General features: G+C 35.3%; 1 protein-coding gene across 1 annotated transcript in view; it reads left to right on the forward strand.

The window, feature by feature from the left end:
• EYS (eyes shut homolog) overlaps positions 1-20,281 on the forward strand; it is a gene marked incomplete at both ends in the record, with an annotated part of 1,444,019 nt that overhangs the window by 652,201 nt on the left and 771,537 nt on the right. Inside the window, 1 exon segment of the mRNA XM_080665107.1 lies at positions 16,270-16,345. Within this exon segment, the coding sequence (XP_080521233.1) occupies positions 16,270-16,345 (76 nt within the window).

Here is a 20,281-nt window from a genome sequence, read left to right on the forward strand (position 1 = left end):
CTTACCTGCATAAATCACAAGACTTCACCTTACAAATCATGTCCTTGGGGGAATTTCCTAACCTTTGACTTGGTTAGTTCCACATAACTCATGTAAGTTTTCCATCATAAGACTACTCATATATTTTTATAATCACTTGTCTGGTGCTTGTCTTTTTCACTAGATCCCACTAGCATGATCTGTAGCAAATATAGCTTTCACTGAATCCTTAAGTGATTACTGAATCATTGAATCATCATTAGCAGACATGAATAATCTTTGCAAAAGTGAGAGTTATCATTAGTTTTTTGATAATGAAGTTTTATGAGAAACTTTCAGTTCATATTTTGACTGTCCAAAATTAATGTCCTACTAATTATTTTCTCCACTAGAAACAGAATAGTGCTGTGTTTAGTCATGTCTGTATCTAATATTACAAAAACCTGATATGCATATAGAAATAATGCATGAACTATGAAATGTCACAAAGTAGATGTGAGGAGACTAAGTACACAAAAGGAATATAAGAAAGGAAATGAGTTTACAAGTTAGTTATTCATTTTTATTGAACAGCTATAGAATAGAAATAACTAAATTTTTGATGATTTGAAATCATTAATTTTTATAATTACTGAATTTATGTAGCCATGGCAGTAATAGAAATTTTTTTTAAACTTCAATAATTGAATGCAAACAATATAAAACAAAAGACTGGAGTCTACAAAATTGTCATGTTAATAGGTCAAATGTGATCTAATACTAACAATTTAATTTGGAGGACCCACCTATATAAATTCCTGATACTCACTTCAATGTTGTCCCAGTTTCATCAACATGAACATTTGGGATGAATATTGGTTTCTGGCTGCCATAACTAATTATTACATACTGGGTGACTTAACAAATTTATTGTCTCACACTTTTGGAGGCTAGAGGTCCAAAGCAAGGTGCTGGCAGATTTGGCTCCTGCTGAGACTGTGAGGGAAAGTTCTGTACCTCTCAATAACGTTTGGTAGCTTCAGACATTTCTTGGCTTATAGATGCTGGTCTCGCTGTGTCCCCACATGATCTTTTCTATGTGCATGTCTGTCTCTGAATCCAAACTTTCCCTTTCTATAAGGCCACCAGTCATATTGGATTAGGGGCCCTAATGACCTCATCTTAACTTTACTATATCTGCCAAACACCTATTTCTAAACTAGAAGCCCAATGCATGGATCTGTGCACCGATGGGGTCCCTCCGCCTGGCCTGCACCCTCTTGCAATCCCTCAGGGGATGTTGGAGAGTCAGTTTCAACCTGATCCCTGCAGGCCAGGCCAAGGAACCCCAGTGCATGAATCTGTGCACTGAGCCTCTAGTATGCATGTAAGATCTTTGGTTAATCTCTTCCTGCTTCCCTCTACCCCCTTCCCTCTAGAATTCATTAGTCTGTTGCATGTTTCCATGCCTGTGGTTTCCACTCCTGCATTGAGCATCCGCCCCCTGGTGGTCAGTGTGTGTCATAGCTACCTGACGGTTGGACAGTCAGCTGATCAGCTGGTTGGCTGGTCACTTAGGCTTTTATGTATATAGATAAGTTTATATTCTGAGGTACTAGGGCAGTGGTTGGCAAACTGCGGCTCACGAGCCACATGCGGCTCTTTGGCCCCTTGAGTGTGGCTCTTCCACAAAATACCAGATGCGGGCGCGCACAGACAGTGCAATTGAAACTTCGTGGCTCATGTGGAGAAGTCGGTTTTCGACTCTCAAAAGGAATTTCAATCATTGTACTGTTGATATTTGGTTCTGTTGACTAATGAGTTTGCTGATCACTGTACTAGGGGTTAAGCCTACAAATATCCCTTTTGAAGGGCACAATTTAACCCATAGCAATATGCAATATAGGATGGGGCAAAAATAGGTTTGCAATTGTGAGTACTCAAAACACAGTTTAGTCTTGTATTATTATTTATTAATTATTGTATTATTTTCTACACAAACAACTATAAACCTATTTTGTCCCACCCTATAAAAATATGTAAATGTATGTAAAAATACACAGAGAATTTCATACACACCTCTGACATAGACTGTATATAGGTTTTGCATACATGAGTTACTGTATACCGTATCATATTTTGCTTTCCTGGTCTTTATTGCTAGTCATATAGGTGGTTTCCAGTTACTTGCTACCAAAAATAATATCAGGACTGTAGTTATATCTGGGCCTTAGGGTCCTCTTCCAAGTTCACTAGTTGTTAGAAGAATTCATTTCCTTGTGAATGTAAGTCCCATTTTCCTGCAGCCCTAGCTCCTAGCTGCCACCCTTAGGTTCTTGCCACGTGGTATCTCCATTTTGTCACTCAGTGTGAGCATCTCTGCCTCTTCTTTGATCTTCTTTGACTAGTCATGGAAAACTCCTCGATTTTAAAGAGCTCCATGGATTGGGTTAGGCTCACTCCAGACAATCTGCCTGCTGCCATATAATGTAACATGATCATAGAGCGATATTTCATCCTAATCACAGGTTTCACTCACACCCAAGGAGAGATTATACATGATTGTGGGTCATCTCAGAATTCTGCATACTAGAAATATTCTCATTAGTTCATCTTTGACATTTTGATAACTTTCCTAGAATAAACTTCTGGCAGCAAAGTTGCTAACTCAGAATAAATGCAAATTTATGTATGTTTTTTAAACATACTGCTAGTCTAATTTTCACCCCCACCAGTACGCTTCGAATACCTGTATATCAGTGCATCCCAAATAGCAGAAATGTCTCAACATGCAAAACAAAACACACACACATCACACACACACACACACACACACAACAAACACAAATGCACACACAAAAAATTATAAATTTGTTTATAAGTTTAAAATGTTTTATACTAAAAGCATTCTTAGACTTCTTAGTTCTCCCTATCTCTGAAAACAAGTATCTTTTCATTATTTTAAAGACACAATATAACATCATCAAAATATTTTTGTATATGTTTAATAAATTTTCACTTTCAAAAATATATCCATACTCATGGCACTTTGTAATCAGTAAGTCATCATTTTTCTACTATTTTGATCCCCAAAATATTCTTACTATATAGGACAATTTTTCAATATTACTATTTCTATTATTGTAACTATAGCACTCAGATAATATATTTTTGTGTTGGTTAAAGAATAAGAAGAAATTTCTTCTACATGATTTAAACATATGGAGATAAAAATTTAACTTCTTAATCTCAGAGATAGAAATTTAATTTATTCACCTAAACATTGTGCCTTTTTCAGTTAATATAAATAACTATAATCATAACAATAATAAAAATTTAATTTATTCACCTAAACATTGTGCCTTTTTCAGTTAATATAAATAACTATAATCATAACAATAATAAAATGAGAACACTAAAAAAATTACGGGCATTTAAAAAGTATCCTAATTCTTTTAAATTCTAATAAGTTTAGTTTTACAATGTTTTGTTATTACATTTACAATTTAAATTAATCCTCAAAGTGGAATTATTTTAGTTCTAATATAATCCTGAAATTTTAAATGACAAAATCTTCAATTGTGAACCTATATCAGTTATCAAGGTCACATCGCTGGTAATTACCAGAGAGCTTATTCATCTCTGTGTCAACATCTCATGTCAAGAATTCCAAAGCTTTCGTTCTTAATACTGCACAGCCTCCATCTCACACACCGCTCCTTTTGGTTTCTGTTATATTTATAAATGTTCTTCTGTAGAGCTCCCACGGAGTCAATTTCAGATCCATGATTACATACAGGACTGACATTCCCAGAAAGAATCCAATATTGTAAATTGTCTAAAATAGTTCTATTTTGAGTTATTTAAACACATCATTGAAATTTTAACTGTTTTATTTGTTGGTTCAAACATATGACGGCTCTGGTGTCTGGTTTTCGATGTTTCACTGCTTAGATAATGATGTGTTCATTAAAATCTCTTAATCATTCAGCCTGGGCTATAACTCTGAGATAGACCTAAAACTTTCCATTAGATGGGCAGGAAAGAGGAATGGTAAATAGTACTTATTCCCTGAAGAAATTCAGCTATCTCATAAAGGCTTAGTTGATGCAAAATAATAATGGTCTGATGAATAGAGTTCTAAATGATTATTTCTAGTTATTTGCTTACTAAATGTGATTAGGGATTTAAAAAAGAAAAGGAAAAAAATAGCTTTACATGGTAAGAATTACCAATAAAGGAGATGGCATGCTGATGCTGCATTCTCCAGGCTCATAGAGAGATTTCTCCCGTCTTATAAATATGCATTCTTTTGATTCAGAGCTACTTAGCACATGTAAAAGACTGTCTTAAGATTAAGAATATGATATTATAATTGCTATAATTAGCAATTGAAAGCAAGGAGATCTCAGACCACCATATTAACCACATTAAAATATATATTTAGATCAATTGTGATAGGCTAAAATCAGGAATCGGTTTGCAAATTATATTATTTCCATAAATATATAATTTTCCTGCTCATCGTGTTTTTATAATGACATAATACTCAACCACTTATTTGGGTATTAATATATTTAAATGGTCAATGATAAGTGTACATGTTGAGGCTATATTAGCTTTGTAATAATTCAAATGAATATACTGTGTCTTCAGAAAGTATGCATCCCTAAAAGGTGTTTTGACTCATACAACTAAACCACCTCAATTAAAAGCATATCTAGAATTTTTATAACTCATAAAACTAGGAAGTTCATTTCTGAAGCTCATTTCAGGCATAGCTGGATCCAGGGAAGACTCAGTTCAGAAATTATTTCTCTACCTTTTGACTCTAATCCCTGTATATGTTGGCTTTATTCAAAGTTTCTGAGTTTTGGTCCCACAGCCATTTATCTAAGATGAGACACTGAATGTGTGTAGTGATTACAAAGAACAGGAGGAAAGATTCAAATTCTATTTTTTTGTTTTGTCTTCTTCATGAAGCATAATAGCACCAATTTTTTCTAAGCTTTACATGACTTTAAATCTTTAGTGTAGGGGCTTCCCATATAATGCCTGTTCATCAAAACCGTGCAAAGGGCTTTTTTATTTATGGTAAGTTCATTTCATATCATAAACTTGGATTCCACCTTCAAGGTTTATGTAGTAAAATATAAGAAAAGTATTTGTGTAGTGCTAATAATGGAACATAATTTTTAACAGCCCCAATATTTACCAAGAAAGAGACTTATATTTACATACTAGAGGCCTGGTGCATGAAATTCGTGCAAGCAGTTGGGGAGGGTCCCTGACCCGGCCTGCGCCCTCTCGCAGTCTGGAAGCCCTCAGTAGATGTCCGACTGCTGGCTTAGGCCCATTCCCTGGAGGCAGGAGAGGCTCCCGCCACCGCCTTCTGGCTGAGCAGCTCTCCCCCTGTGGGAGTGCACTGACCACCAGGGGGCAGCTCCTATGTTGAGCATCTGCCCCCTGGTGGTTAGTGAGCATCACATCGACCGGTCATCCTGCCATTTGGTCAATTTGCATATTAGCCTTTTATTATATAGGATAATACTAGTGTTTGAAAATGGAAACCTCTGTGAAGGTTCTGGAAATGCTTTTGGTCACTTCCTAAGATCTACCTTAAAGTTTGTTGAGATGTTTTAATGTTTAGCTTTATTTTAAAACTCATGTCTTTGCTTTGCTTTCATGTGTCTATATTCCTCCTACTCATCTTCTGGTTGTTATCTAATAGACTTCTTTTAGTTTACAGATAAGAGGAGGTGTTTTAAATTGTGTCTCCCAAAAATTCATATGTTAAAGTTCTAACTCCCAGAAGATGACTATATTTGCAGATGGGGAATTTAAAGAATTACTTAAGGTAAAATGAGGTCATGAATGGGACCTAATTCAATATGACTGATGTCTATATATGAGGACATAAGCAGAGGAAAGATTGTATAAAGACAAGCAGAAGAAGGCAGACTTCTACAAGCCAATGAGGGAGGCCCTCAGAAGACACCAGCCATGCGGACACCTTGATACAGGTCATGTGGCTTCCAGAATTTTGAGAAAGTAAATTTCTGTTTGTTTAAGCCACCCAGTTTATGTTATTTTGTTATGTCAATCCTAGCAAACTAAGGTAGGAGAAAAGGAAGTAAACAAGAAAAAGTTCCTGAAGCAACAAGTCACTATGAAAAAATATAAAGTCATTAAGGACAAAATTAGTGGATTGAATATGTTGGTAATAAGGAGACATTAAAGTGACATTTTTTGTTGTTGTTGCTGGGAACACCCTGCATCATATTTTTCACACCCTTACAAATTCCTGAGGAAAAGATATATTTGGGAAAAACTGCTTGAAAATGAGCACACTTTGTTCCTTCAAGGATATGGCTTCAACTCCTCCAATACAGAATATTTGATGAGGGAGCCTATGGCTCAAGGTGAAGACAGTCTAAAAAATATACATACTGAATGGCTAGGAATCTCCCAAAATATGAAAGAGATGTGAATATTAAAAATTCAAAAAATATTTAAAATGGTGAGGATTAGCCTGAGCCCCAACAGGAACTTTTATTGTTGAGGTAGAATAACCAGCTGCATGCCATTTAACAGATCTTAATAAGTAAGAGAGTGTCTATCTATTTTTGTTAATCAGTTTACGTTGTTAGTTGATTATATATATTGATTTTAATAAGCATTGAATTTGCTCATTTGTGTATTTAATTATAAACACAATTCACATTCTATTGTACATATAATAGAGAATCTGGTTATAGCTTCTTTAGGGAAGCAACATACAGAGCTATCTATAACTAACATTTCAAAAAGAAGCAAAGTTGATTAAAATGTATTCCTGCATGCATATGCACATTAAAGTTTGAAAAGCACACAGGTCATGTTCTGACAATAGTGTACTTATATTAGAAATCAAAAGTGAAAATTTTTTATAACATAGTTATTTCACAGCTATGAGTTTCAAAGAGTTCATAACATGTTTCTTACTATCTATACTATTCTGAATAAATGTGACTTTACTATGGAAATCAGTTTCTATAATTGGAGTTTCAGTTTGTTTCCCTCCACTCAGTTTTCTGATGACAAAATTGCAAATTAGAAAGAATGATCCTCAGGAAATGTACAGTTTAGTAAATAGGTAAAAATCAAAATAGTTAATCAGCATTTTAATAAGCCCAGTCAAATTCATAGGTATTCTCAAGAGAATTAAATGATCTGAATATAAACAATCCCAAAGGCATTTATTAAAGTTCAGTTTATGCAGTGATTTATTAATTATGAGCTGGTTTAGGCTGATGAGTGGCCAGTTTGTGTGTGTGCGGGTGCATGCGTGTGTGTGTGTGTGTGTGTGTTTCACTTCTATTATTTCATAGAGAATTTTAGAAGGCATATATGTTTTATGTTGGAGAATTCCCCACCATGCTGACTATATTAGCAAAATAATTATAATTAAAAAGAATTTTTGAAATTTTTGATTCTATGTTGAACTAAAATATACATTCAAACTTTAGCTTAAAATTAAACTCCAGAATGAGCAGAAATAGCAGTTATCTAGAAAGAAGTATACTTTATAAATTCCCATGTCTCTTCTGTGCCTTGTGGCAAATGGGAAAAAGAGAATGCTTTGATTCATACTTTCCATTTTAATATAGTCAGATATCTAAAAAGGAACTAGATAAGTAAAATAAATTTCAAAATACATGTTATATTATTAATTAAGTATCAGAGAGCTTTTTTCTTTTTAAGTGTTTTTACTTAGGGCCAATTTTCCAAATCATGCAGCTATAGGATTGTATAAGAAATAAAAAAAAAATCACTTTTAATATTAATCCCATCTCTAACATATCATCTTATGTACTGTCTACTTATTGAAGAATCTAGAATCTGTCCCTTGACAGCTGGCAAAATAAAAGCAGTATAAATACAGAGAAAATAAACTCAATAATTAAATTTAAAATCTTGGCAAAAATGCAGGATTTTACAAAATTGACAAAGTCTCTTGAAAAATTGCATCAATTGTACACCATGCTGATGGAGATTGGAAAGAGTTGCAGTGGTTAAAACTACGGAAGAGAAAAACAATTACTATGAATACATTAGAGAACAAGATAATAATGTATATATTAAAGATTTAGAGATCCATTTTGGAAATCTGAAGTAGGCTTAAATAATTTCATTAAATTATCATTAGTCAAAGGAAAAGTAAAGATAATGTAGTTGGAGACATGTCAAAACCCATAATTTTAAATTTATTTTTGTCTAACTTTAGGTAAACTTTAGAAATATATTTGTGTTACTTTTTTTTAAAACAAAAACCAATCCTTTTCACCATTTAATATAAAATTCTGGTCGTCTTTTTATTTTTTATGTATCTTAGAATCCTATAAAAGACTCCAGTATCACTTGGATAATTGCTCTTTATTCACAGGAAGGAAAAAGTATGAAACCTTTCTCTGTGAAAGGAATCTTAATATCTCTGGCAACATAGATATGTAGATATCACATAGAAAAATGTCCAAAAAAGAATAAAATATTTATAAAATATAATATTGGAAGGAGAGTAGGAGTGAAACCTAATTATGGAGAAAACCATTTTTTTTCTTTTTTTAATTTAAATTCTTTATTGTTGAAAGTATTACATATGTCTCCTTTTGCCCCCATTGACCTCTCCCTGCCCATTCCTACCCTCAAGCACATGCCTCACCCCCCTACTGTCTGTGTCCATTGGTTATGCTTATATTCCTGCATACAAGTCCTTTGGTTAATTTCTTGCCCCCCTTCCCACCCTCCCCTGCCTTCCCTCTGAGGTTTGACAGTCTGTTCAATGCTTCTCTGTCTCTGTATTTATTTTTGTTAATTGGTTTACGTTGTTAATTATATTCCACAAGTGAGTGAGATCATGAAGATATTTATCTTTTTCCTACTGGCTTATTTCACTTAGCATAATGCTCTCCAGGTCCATCCGTGCTGTTATAAATAGTAAGAGTTCTTTCTTTTTTATAGCAGCACTAGAGGCCCAGTGCATGACATCTATGCACGGGGTGGGGTCCCTCAGCCTGGCCTGCACCCTCTCACAGTCCAGGAGCCCTCGGGGGATGTCTGACTGCCAGCTTAGGCCAGCTCTCTGGTCCTTAGCGCTACTTCAGAGGCGGGAGAAGCTCCTGCCACTGCCACTGTGCTCGCCAGCCGTGAGCCTGGCTTCTGGCTGAGCGGTGCTCCCCCTGTGGGAGTGCACTGACCACCAGGGGGCAGCTCCTGCATTGAGTGTCTGCCCCTGGTGGTCAATGTGCGTCCTGGTAACCAATCGTTCTGCCATTCAGTTGATTTGCACATTAGCCTTTTATTATACAGGTCAGTAATCCATTGTATAGATGTACCACTGGTTTTTAATCCACTCATCGGCTGATGGGCAATTAGGCTGTTTCCAAATCTTAGCAATTGTAAATTGTGCTGCTATGAACATAAGGGTGCATATATTCTTTCTGACTGGTGTTTCTGATTTCTTGGGATATATTCCTAGAAGTGGGATCACTGGGTTAAATGGAAATTCCATTTTTAATTTTTTGAGGAAACTCTATACTGTTCTCCACAGTGGCTGCACCAGTCTGCATTCCCACCAGCAGTCCAAGAGGGTTCCCTTTATTCCACATCATCGTCAGCACTTGTCCTTTGTTGATTTGTTGATTATAGACATTCTGACAGATGTGAGATGGTGCCTCATTTTCATTTTGATTTGCATTCCCAGATTGTTAGTGACTTTGAGCATGTTTTCATATGTCTCTTGACCTTCTATATGTCCTCTTTCAAAAAGTATCTATTTAGGTCCTTTGCCCAGGTTTTGATTGGATTGTTTATCTTCCTTTTGTTAAACTGTATGAGTTCACTATAAATGTTGAAGATTAAACCTTATCGGATATAATATTGTTAAATATGTTCTTCCATGCAGTGGGCTTTCTTGTTCTTTTGTTGATGGTTTCTTTTGCTGTGCAGAAGCTTTTTATTTTATGTAGTCCCATTTTTAAAAAAATTGTCTCCTTAGTTTCCATTGTCCTAAGAGATGTGTCAACCAAAGCCTTTATGCTCAATTAATATTTGACAAAGGAGGCAAGAGCATATAATGAAATCATGACAGTCTCTTCAATAAATGGTGTTGGGATAATTGGACAGATGCTTGCAAAAAAAATAAAACTAGACCACCAACTTACACCATACACCAAGCTCAAATGGATAAAAGACTTAAACATGAAATAGGAAACCATAAAATTTTAGAATAATCCATAGGCAACAAAATATCAGACATATTTCATAGCAATATCTTTACCAAAATCATTCTTTTAGAGATGTATAGTTGTAAAAGAGATCTAGAAATTGTGCTTTAAAAGGAATGGGTTAAGAAATTTTGGAAGTTTCCAGTAAAAATTGGAAGATTTTGTGAGAAAAATGAAATGCATTTTGAAGTACTTAGAAGATGGATTAAAATGCTCATGGATTTCTGCAGTTAATAGAATGCTATCCAATGGTGGAAAATATTAACAGATATTTAATATCATTATAATCTCACTATGGGAAAATACAGGACACTTTGCAAGTTTGAAAAATAAGCATGGGCCCTGGCTGATTTGCTCAGTGGTTAGAGCAGTGGTCAGCAAACCACGGCTCGCAAGCCACATGCGGCTCTTTGGCCCCTTGAGTGTGGCTCTTCCACAAAATACCATGGCCTAGGCGAGTCTATTTTGAAGAAGTGGCATTAGAAGAAGTTTAAGTTTAAAAAATTTGGCTCTCAAAAGAAATTTCAATCGTTATACTGTTGATATTTGGCTCTGTTGACTAATGAGTTTGCCGACCACTGGGCTAGCCTAACTCTAATGTGCTCAGGACTCTTACATTAGCCTACCGTTGGACAATTATCTTGAGTAATTACCGCTCTCTTTTTTTCTTCACTGGAAGCAGGAGACACAGATGGACATCATGTAGACATGATGGGATGGGAAATGAAGCACAAAATCCAAAAACTCCAGGTACACAGAACACTGTAGACTAAGTATCAGTTGTTTATCCTTGTGCTAGTGTGTCTGACTGAACTTTGGCTCGCTACTGCTATCTAGCATCACAAGAGATACAGTAAGGTTTCTACTAAATGCATGTGCTTTGGCACCATTCTATAGTTGGGTGATTCTGGCTCAGGATCTTTTATTAGGTTGCAATCAAGAGTCAGCAGGCTTACAGTCATATAAAGGCTTGCATTGGGCTAGATAAGATCCTGTTTCAAATTTGCTGATGTGGCTGTTGACCAGGGGCTTTATTTCTCCTCAACGTGGCTCTCTCCATACTGTTACTTGATTATCTTCATGACATAGAAGTTGGCTTGTCTAAGAGAACCAAAGAAAGAAGGAGAAGGAAGTCATACTTGGACCATATTCTACATATTAGCGATGAATCACTAAGTACAACCTACAGTCAATGAGAGAATTAGGCTTTCAAAAAGTATGAGAGAGTTTTAGAACCATCCTAGTGGTACTGAGCCCAGCTACCCCTCATGGCAAAGAGCTAAATAACGCATTCCCAATTGACTTTTTTCTTCCCTGTCTCATTTTCCCCACTCCTTCATTTGGGCTTATTTGTATAACCTCTCAAATAAGCAATCTGAATTCAAGTCTTTGTCTCAGTTTCTGCATAAGAAACATTCCAAACCAAAACAACTCAGCATTCTGAAATTTAAATACTCTGAGGATCAAAATTTAAAGCAAAGTTTTATTGAAAACATATAAAATAATATCTATAAAAATAATTCCTTTTGATATTTATGTATTCCCAATCACAGAGACAGTTGTGGTTATTATCACTTCCCTTTTATCTAAATTATTTTACACATCCATATATAGTTTCAACAGCTATTTAGACAATATTCTGATTTGTAAAGTAATCTCAAGAAACTTAGACTTATGTTGTCTCCAGAGAATATACTCCTCATAATTTGTATGCAAAATTAAACTGATAATTGAATCACTCAGGATAAAAGTAAAAATGTTAAATTAAAAATGGCCTATGGGATACATAATTTAGGCAATAGAAATAAAAGTACTTATTTTAGATACTAAGTAGAATTGTACTTTATGAAATTGACTTAAGGCTATAATAAAATTAAATTACATATCTGAAAATAACACAATAATTTAGATTCTAATCTATCATAGTTTCTGCAATAAATCAAGCAAATTAGTTTAAAATGCCTGTGTTTTTTAAAGATTTAGAAGACATAATGAGATCAATTGAATAATTCAGAAAATAGTGAGTCGGGTAACAATATGGTATTGTTATTGGAGAATTGCAAGGATTGCCCTTCTCCTTTGCTAGTGAGAGTGGAATTCTTGGGCACTGCTGAAATCAGCATTTGTGGAGGCCCCTATGGGAAGATGAGATGTGGTAGAAAGTTTTATTTGCATGGAATTATATCCCTCAGGTTGCAAAGTCCCTTTTCTCTTAATCTAGCCCTGGAAAAGGTGCAGCTGGGGATTTAGCAGAACTAAAAGCAAAGCAGTGTCCAGAGTTTCTGTTCCAGGGTGGAGCTGAGTCCACTACAGCATCACACTCGTTACAATCCATCAGTTCATTGTGTGTGGGGTCCACATGGCTGTAGGCTATGTGGGCAAGTACAGAGCGTGAGAGCCCTGCAAACTAGGAGTCAGGCATGAGCATCAAGAACAGCAAGAGAGGCAAGAGGTTTGGCTCAGTGGATAGAGTGTCAGCCTGCGGACTAAAGGGTCCCAGGTTTGATTCTGGCCAAGTGCATATGCCTGGGTTGAGGGCTTGATGATCCCCCCCTCAAGGGGTCATGCAGAAGGCAGCCAATCCATGATTCTTTCTCATCATTGATGTTTCTATCTCTCTACCTCTCTCCATCTCTCTCCCTTCCTCTCTGAAATCAATTTTTTTAAAAAAAGGGGAACTGCTTTGTTCATGAGCTTATGTATTTCAGATTCCATGCCACGCCTATTTTGGCCAATGAACTGCTCCCAGGTGTGACTGACAGGAAATCATCTTCCCTATGTCACCCAGGCCTCACTGGGCATGCCTATAATATTCAGCCTTTCCTTTGTTCCTTTCTAGTTAAGTAATAATGGGGTTAAATACAATGATACCAATATCTTTAGGACATATAATCAAGGCCATTCTGGTTATGTCATTGGTTCTGCCTGCACACTAGGGTATCTCTAACTTACCAACCTTGTTCAGATTGTATTTCCCAAGGAACTGGTAGTTTACAATATTGAAATACCTATAGAGAGTGTAAAAAAAAAGTCAATGTTGTCAATCCATAGTCATGCACATTAATATAAATATAAGTAAACACATTTGGATTCCATGACCTATATCACTTACATAACCATTTCAGTTACAGTTTAATTATCTGGTGTATCATCCAGATCATAGAAGGAAGCAGAGGACAGTGACAAGAGAGATGTAAAATTATTTGGCTACTACATGAAAATAAGCCAAAATTCCACAAAGTGTGAATTTTTTACTAAAATATAAGCAAATAAAATTAAGCATAAGTTATGTTCAGGGTGTGTGAATTCTTAATTGGAGGCTCTGTACTCATTACAAACTGATCAGTTATCAATAAAGGGTGTGTCTAATATTCATAGAGATAACTTAATATTTTGGTATATCCTATAGCTAATGGATTTATGTACAGTTGTTGTCACTAATAATTAAAAAGAAAGATAATAGATCATAGAAATGAACTTGAAGGTTCTGAAAGTATATGAAATGACTTACATATGTAATACTTTTTAGCTATTCTACTTTGAGAATTATTGGCTTTAGCAAAGATCCTAATAATAAACACTTTAGCTTCACGGCATTTAAAAATGATCTTTTTAATGTTGATGCTTTGAAAATGAAAAAAAAAATGCTATAGTGTGTTTTTTTTTTTCTTTAACAATTATTAAACTACATCATACTAAATTATGCCATCAAAGTCAGGCAAATGGCAACTAGAGACTGCAACTAAATTTCTTTTTAAAATGGAAAGTAAATATTTCCAAGTCAAATAAGAGTTTAGTGAATGTGTGTAAATTGAATTAAGTCTCAATTGCAAAACCTCAGCTAAAAAGAAAAAGATTTCTGAATAGAACTGACTGTGTGAGCTGCAAATTCAGTCTTTGAATACTACTTCATCTTTTTCTCCCCAATTTTAGGATACCAGATGCTATTTTTTTGTTTGTTTAGTAATTTGTCTGTAGACTTTCTTTGTTATACATTGAGTGGCCAGATTATTATGATCTCTGAACGCATAATAATCTGGCCACTCAGTGTGTGTGTGTGTGTGTGTGTGTGTGTGTGTGTGTGTGTGTATACATATATATATATATATTTGAGGCCTGGTGCATGAATTAGTGCATGGGTGGGGTTCGGCCAGCCTGACCAGGGGGAGGGGACATAGGTGGTTGGCCGGCCTGCCTGCTGGTTGAACTCCTGGTCCAGGGGACAATTTGCATATTAGCCTTTTATTATATAGGATATACAGAGTGGCCAGATTATTATGCGTTCAGAGATCATAATAATCTGGCCACTCAGTATGCCTCATAATTTAACTTGATAAATGCCCCAAATGGTGATTTCGGTATCATGGAATCCATTGAGTACTCCATGGACAAGACCAGTAAGAGGCAGATTATAATTTTAATTTAATAGTTTTAATTTTAAAAAAGTAATATAATTGAAAAGCAATACCAAAATTTTGACATTTGATCTAGAGGAGGGTTTGCAGGAAGAGCTCATGGAAGTGGTGGTGACCATCAAAGTGGTTATAGGAAAGCATCTAGGTGAGGTGGTTAACAAAAATAACTGCAAACCACATTAAATTGCTCCTTTTGCAATTTATCCCTAACAGGTGATAAAGCAATATTTTCAAATTTGAACAATCATGTAACTGTGAATCCTGCCACCTGCTAATAGCAGTTTAACTTTTTTGAATCAAGTACTAAAATGAAAATGTGATGTTGGGTTTCTCTTAAGTTTTATTCTGAGTTAAAATTAAAACAAGTTTGCTTTAAATGTTTTGTTAATTGCTATGCATAAGACTCAATTTGTGTTTTATGCCCCAGTATTTTAGGTCAAATCTGCCTTAAAAACATAATGTGAGAGTTTCATGACTTAGTAGTATCTTACTAGTTTTTATTAAAGACTATTTTTAGCAGTTTTAGGCTCACACACAATTGAGAGGAAGGTACAGAAATTGCCCATGTACCTCCTGCCCCGACATTGCATAGCTTACCCCATTATTGACATCACTCACCAGAATGGTACATTTATTACCAAAATAAACCTACATTTATGCATCATAACCACCCAAAGACTATATAACTTACCTTAGGGCTCATGCTTGGTGTTGTACATTCTTTGGGTTTGGACAAAAGTATAATGGCATAAATCTGTCATTATGATATGAGAATATTTTCATTGTCCTAAAAATCCTTTGTGCTCTGCCTTTTCATCCTCCTCCCTCTCACCCCTGATAACCAGTGATCTTTTCATTGTATTCATAGTTTTGCCTTTTCTAGAATGCCATACTGTTGAAATGATACAGTATTTAGTGTTTTTTAGATTAACTTCTTTCACTTAGTAATATGCATTTAAGGTTTCTCCATGTCTTTTAAAAGCTTGGCAACTCATTGCTTTTCAGCCCTGAATAATACTCCATCATTGTAAATAGGCCTTTAGTAATGTGGTAAATGAAGTGTGTGAGGAGAGAAATAAGGAGAGGAAGCACATTAATGCCATTTCCTTTATTAGTTTCCTAGCGGTGACAGCAAATTACCACAAACTTGGTGGCTAAAAAAAAACAAATTTATTTGGTCACAATTGTAGAGATAAAAAATCCAAAATCAAGGTATCAGCAAAGCTGCACTCTCTCTGAAGGTGCTAAGGGAGGATTCTACCTTTCCTCTTCCAGCTTCTAGAAGTCCGTGGTGTCCCTTAGCTTGGGGCTGCATGACACCTGTTTCTGCCTCCTTCTTTACATTGCCTGTGTGTCTCTGTGTCTCACCTTCTTAGAAGGACACTTGTCTTTGGATGTAGGGCCCATCCAGTTAATTCAGAGTGATTTCATCTCATGATCCTTAACTTTATTACATCTGCAAAGATCAGGTGGTGTTAATTTCACTGAAAATGCTGGTGAGTATTAACTAAATTATTTATTATAAATCAACTGTAATAAAGGACTACTTTCTGTGCTTAATTTTACTCTTAATTTGGTAAATATGACTCTACAATATAGACTCATCTATATTTTTCGCTTTTCTTTCTTAGATGTCTTCCTGGGTTTTCTAGTCAATCTTTTGAAATTAAGATAAATGAATGTTTTTCATCATTAAATCTAAATGGTGTAAACTGTAAAAATCACATCATTGGATATATTTGCAAATGCAAATGTCAACGAGGTAATTATTGAAAAAACAATAGTCCTGCATCCTATATATATGTGTGTGTATAAATATTTATAAAATATATGTTTATATATGTATGTATGTGTATAATACATTTGTGATAATCACTCCACCAATAATGTTGATCAACATTGCTTGGTTCTAAGCAAATCCTAAGCAATGATCACATTTAGAAAACAGAAACTGGATTGTTCTGTGAACTGGTAAGCAATCACTTTGACTACCATCAGGAAATTCTAATGTTTAGAATTAATACCTCACTATAGGTATTTTCTAAATTTATGTAGACTTCAGATTCCTTATTTTTATCTATATCAACTGTGCTTGGCACAAAGGAGTCTTTTATAAATGTTAGCACTTATTAACATTGACATTATTGTTACGTACAATGATTTTTAGTACAGAGATGGGAAAGCAGAGTCAACTTATTTTATTCAAGGAATAATTATTCATTAATAATTACCTTTTGGACCATTTCTGCCTTTGGTCATATTCTCTTTAACTATATACTGATATAAACAAGTTGTATCCACACATCTTCCCTACATTTCCTCTACTTTTCAGCTATGTTGCTTTCATCCTCTGTCTTCTGTCATTCATCTCCAACATTCGGTTGCATCAATTGAGATAGAATGTTGAATGCCTGAATTTTCTTGAGCAATAATAATCTCAGAAGAACATGTGAGGGTATTTTTGGTCACTCAGAAAGAATTTTCACTACTTACAGACCCCACAGAAGACTTGAGACAGTTTGTGGATACCTCAGATTCTGGGTTTCTTGTTATTTGGATCCCCTGAGGAAATAACAGCTAGAAAGTCTGGGGGCACCTCCCACCATCTAAGGTCTTCTATCTAGGCTGATAATCAAATTAACAGAGGCAGATTAACACAAGAAAATGCCCAATATTTATTATTACTGATGTATATGCAGGGTATCAAGATATGAGACCAGAAACCCATTAGGCAGTTGAGGCTTATATGCCACCGGGACAAAGGAGAAGAAGCCAAGGGTCTGGGACTCCCAAGGGGAAATAGGTAGCTCACAGGTACAAAACAGAGTCAACATGTAAACAAATTCTTGCTGTGCCATTCAGACACAGTAGGACACAGAGGACAGGCTTTGCTAGATTTCTTCCTGTCTGACACACATGTGCTAATTCATGTGTACTAAAGGTGAACATGCTAAGGTTCTCTTCCAGAAGCAGGTTTTCCTATCTGAAAGATAGAAAATTCCTTGAGGCAGGAAAGGGGAAAAGTCAAAGGTGCTTTTGAGTCATTTGTTTCTTAACCAGTTTAAAAGCAATATCTCAAAAGGCACAATTTGGGGTGGCAAAACTTTGGTTCCCTTCAGCAGACATACGGATAATAGGGCTCCTATTGTTATGTGATGTTGTACAAATTATCAGTTGAGTACCAGCAACACGCTATTTACTAGTTCACATTCACTCATCATTGACAACATTTCCTGTATTTTGTGATACTAGACTTTATTTGGTCAGACAGTTTATCAAGAGACATTTGCATGTGTATTTTGAAATAGCCGCCTATACGTAAAAATGTGACTCTTGCAGATAAAATAAGTGGAATAGAGATTACAATTCTCTGATATAAGAAATAAATACCATTTCCAAAATTTTGTTTTTATTGAGGTCTGAACATTTTTAAAACACAATGAAAGCTACCATAAGCAATGAGTACAGGGTGGAGCAAAAGTAAGTTTACAGTTGTGAGTATGTGAAACACAGAGTTTATTCTTGTATTATTATTCATTAATTATTATATTATTTATTATTTGTATTACAACTGTAAACATACTTTTGCCTCAACCTATATATTCCTACAAAACCAGTAAAGAAATAAAACAGGTATGTCAATTTTTTCTATATCAATACATATCTTATACTTGCTGGTTTCATATTTATGTTATTATATTTACGTTGCTAGATTACTTTAGATGCTCAGTTAAGAATCCATTTATTTTAGATTCATTTGGAAGCATGGAGCCATTTTGAAGCAGCCACAGCACTCATATGTAGCCCCATTCTGAATGCTGCTCACAATCCATAGTGAAAAATAAAGGCTTCAGAAATGATACCCATCTGTGTTGGTAGGTGTTACTAAGAACTTTCTGGTACTTTCGACTTAAGACTTAGGTTTTTCACAACCTAGTCACAAGAGCAACAACCAAATAAAGAAAAAACCAAAAACAAACAAATTCTTTGACAATGCTGTGGGCACCCTTTCAGACCTGCTCCCAGGTACTCTGTGCAGTCTTGGCTCTTAATCGTGGCAACCCATCTTCCCTCTGAAGTTATTTAAGGAATGATCTTACTCTTGCAGGTTATCCTTTATCCCTTCCTCATTTTCCTTGTTAGTATAGTTAGGCATTTTTTTTCAAGCTTTTAAAATTCATACTGGAAAATTCATTCTCTGATACAAAGTCCTATAGTTTTGACAAATGCATAAAAAGTTATATAACAACCACCACAGCAGTCAGTAGCCATTATACCAAAATTGTACATATGCTACTCCTTTGTAGGCAATCCTTTCCTCATCCCCAACATACATTTATTTTTATATAATTCTAATTTTTTCTTTATCATTTTTGTCCTTGAAAATTCTACCTATTGTTTAGTAGTTTTTCTCTCATAGTCTGATTTTTAGATTTTGAAAGCCAAGTGTGCGAGGACTTCAGCATATATGTGTTTGGAAAATAATAATTGTAATATAGATAACAATACTAATGCATAGACACCATGTTTTCTATATGCATTGATTTATTTATTTTTCATAACAACCTTGTGAAAAAGGTACTGTTATCTCATTTTATCAGTAAGGATCTGGAGTACCAGAGTCTTCGGATAATTTTCCATAGCACATTAGGCAAAACTCAGATATATAACCAGGATTCCTGGCTTAATGTTGTACATTATTTCTTATGTTCCCCAAAGAAGGGCCTTCACTGAATAGCTACTTTCCATAAAGTTTAGTTATACTAGATGAGTAAGTTTTAGAGACCTGCTGTATACCATTGTGCCTATAGTTAATAATACTATATTGTGCATTTAAAAGTTTGTTAAAAATAGGTATCATGTAAAAAGTTCTTACTAGAAAAAAAAACAAAATTGATAACCATTAAAAAAAAAACTTTGCCAATAAGATCCATCAGTGTGTTGTATCTTCATCCAGATGTTACCAAGTCTAACTGATACCATTGTAATTAGCTAGTTATTCATAATAGGAAAGAAGCAAAGGAAAGACCAGACATGTAGGTATGTCATTTGGGCAGCTTTACCAGGAAGCTGCAACTTTGCACTCCCCAGGGAACCACCTGCCCATTCCCTGCAAAACACTGAGGGAAGGGACCCAACAAAGGAGAGAGAGATGCATGCCTAGTAAAATTGGGATGACATAGGGATGTATTTGCTTGTCAGTCACACCTGGGAACAGAAATCATTGGCCAGAATGGGCATGGCCACTGCAAGCATGAACAAATTGGGCAATACATAATCTCCTGAACAAAGAAGTTTGTTCTTGGTTCTCTTGTGCTCATGGCTCATTCATGGCTTCCTTGCATTCACCCATGTTTCCTCCATAGCCATGTGGACCTGTAGACTCCACAGTCAATGGACTAATGGAATGCAATGGGGAAACAATTAAGCTAGCCTGATTCTGGATTGGACCCGGCTCCAACATGGAAATGAAATTCTGGACACTGGCTCTAATTTTAGCTCTACTGAAGACCCACTACATTTCTTCTATGGTGGGACATAGGGCAATGGGGATTGGGAAACTCAGGTTTTAATGTCACACAAATGAAAATCACTCATTCTTCTATGAGAGTCTCAGAAAATTTGTTTGGAATATCACTAGCA

Source organism: Plecotus auritus, assembly GCF_963455305.1.
Source record: "Plecotus auritus genome assembly, chromosome: 4".
Lineage (NCBI taxonomy): Eukaryota > Metazoa > Chordata > Mammalia > Chiroptera > Vespertilionidae > Plecotus > Plecotus auritus.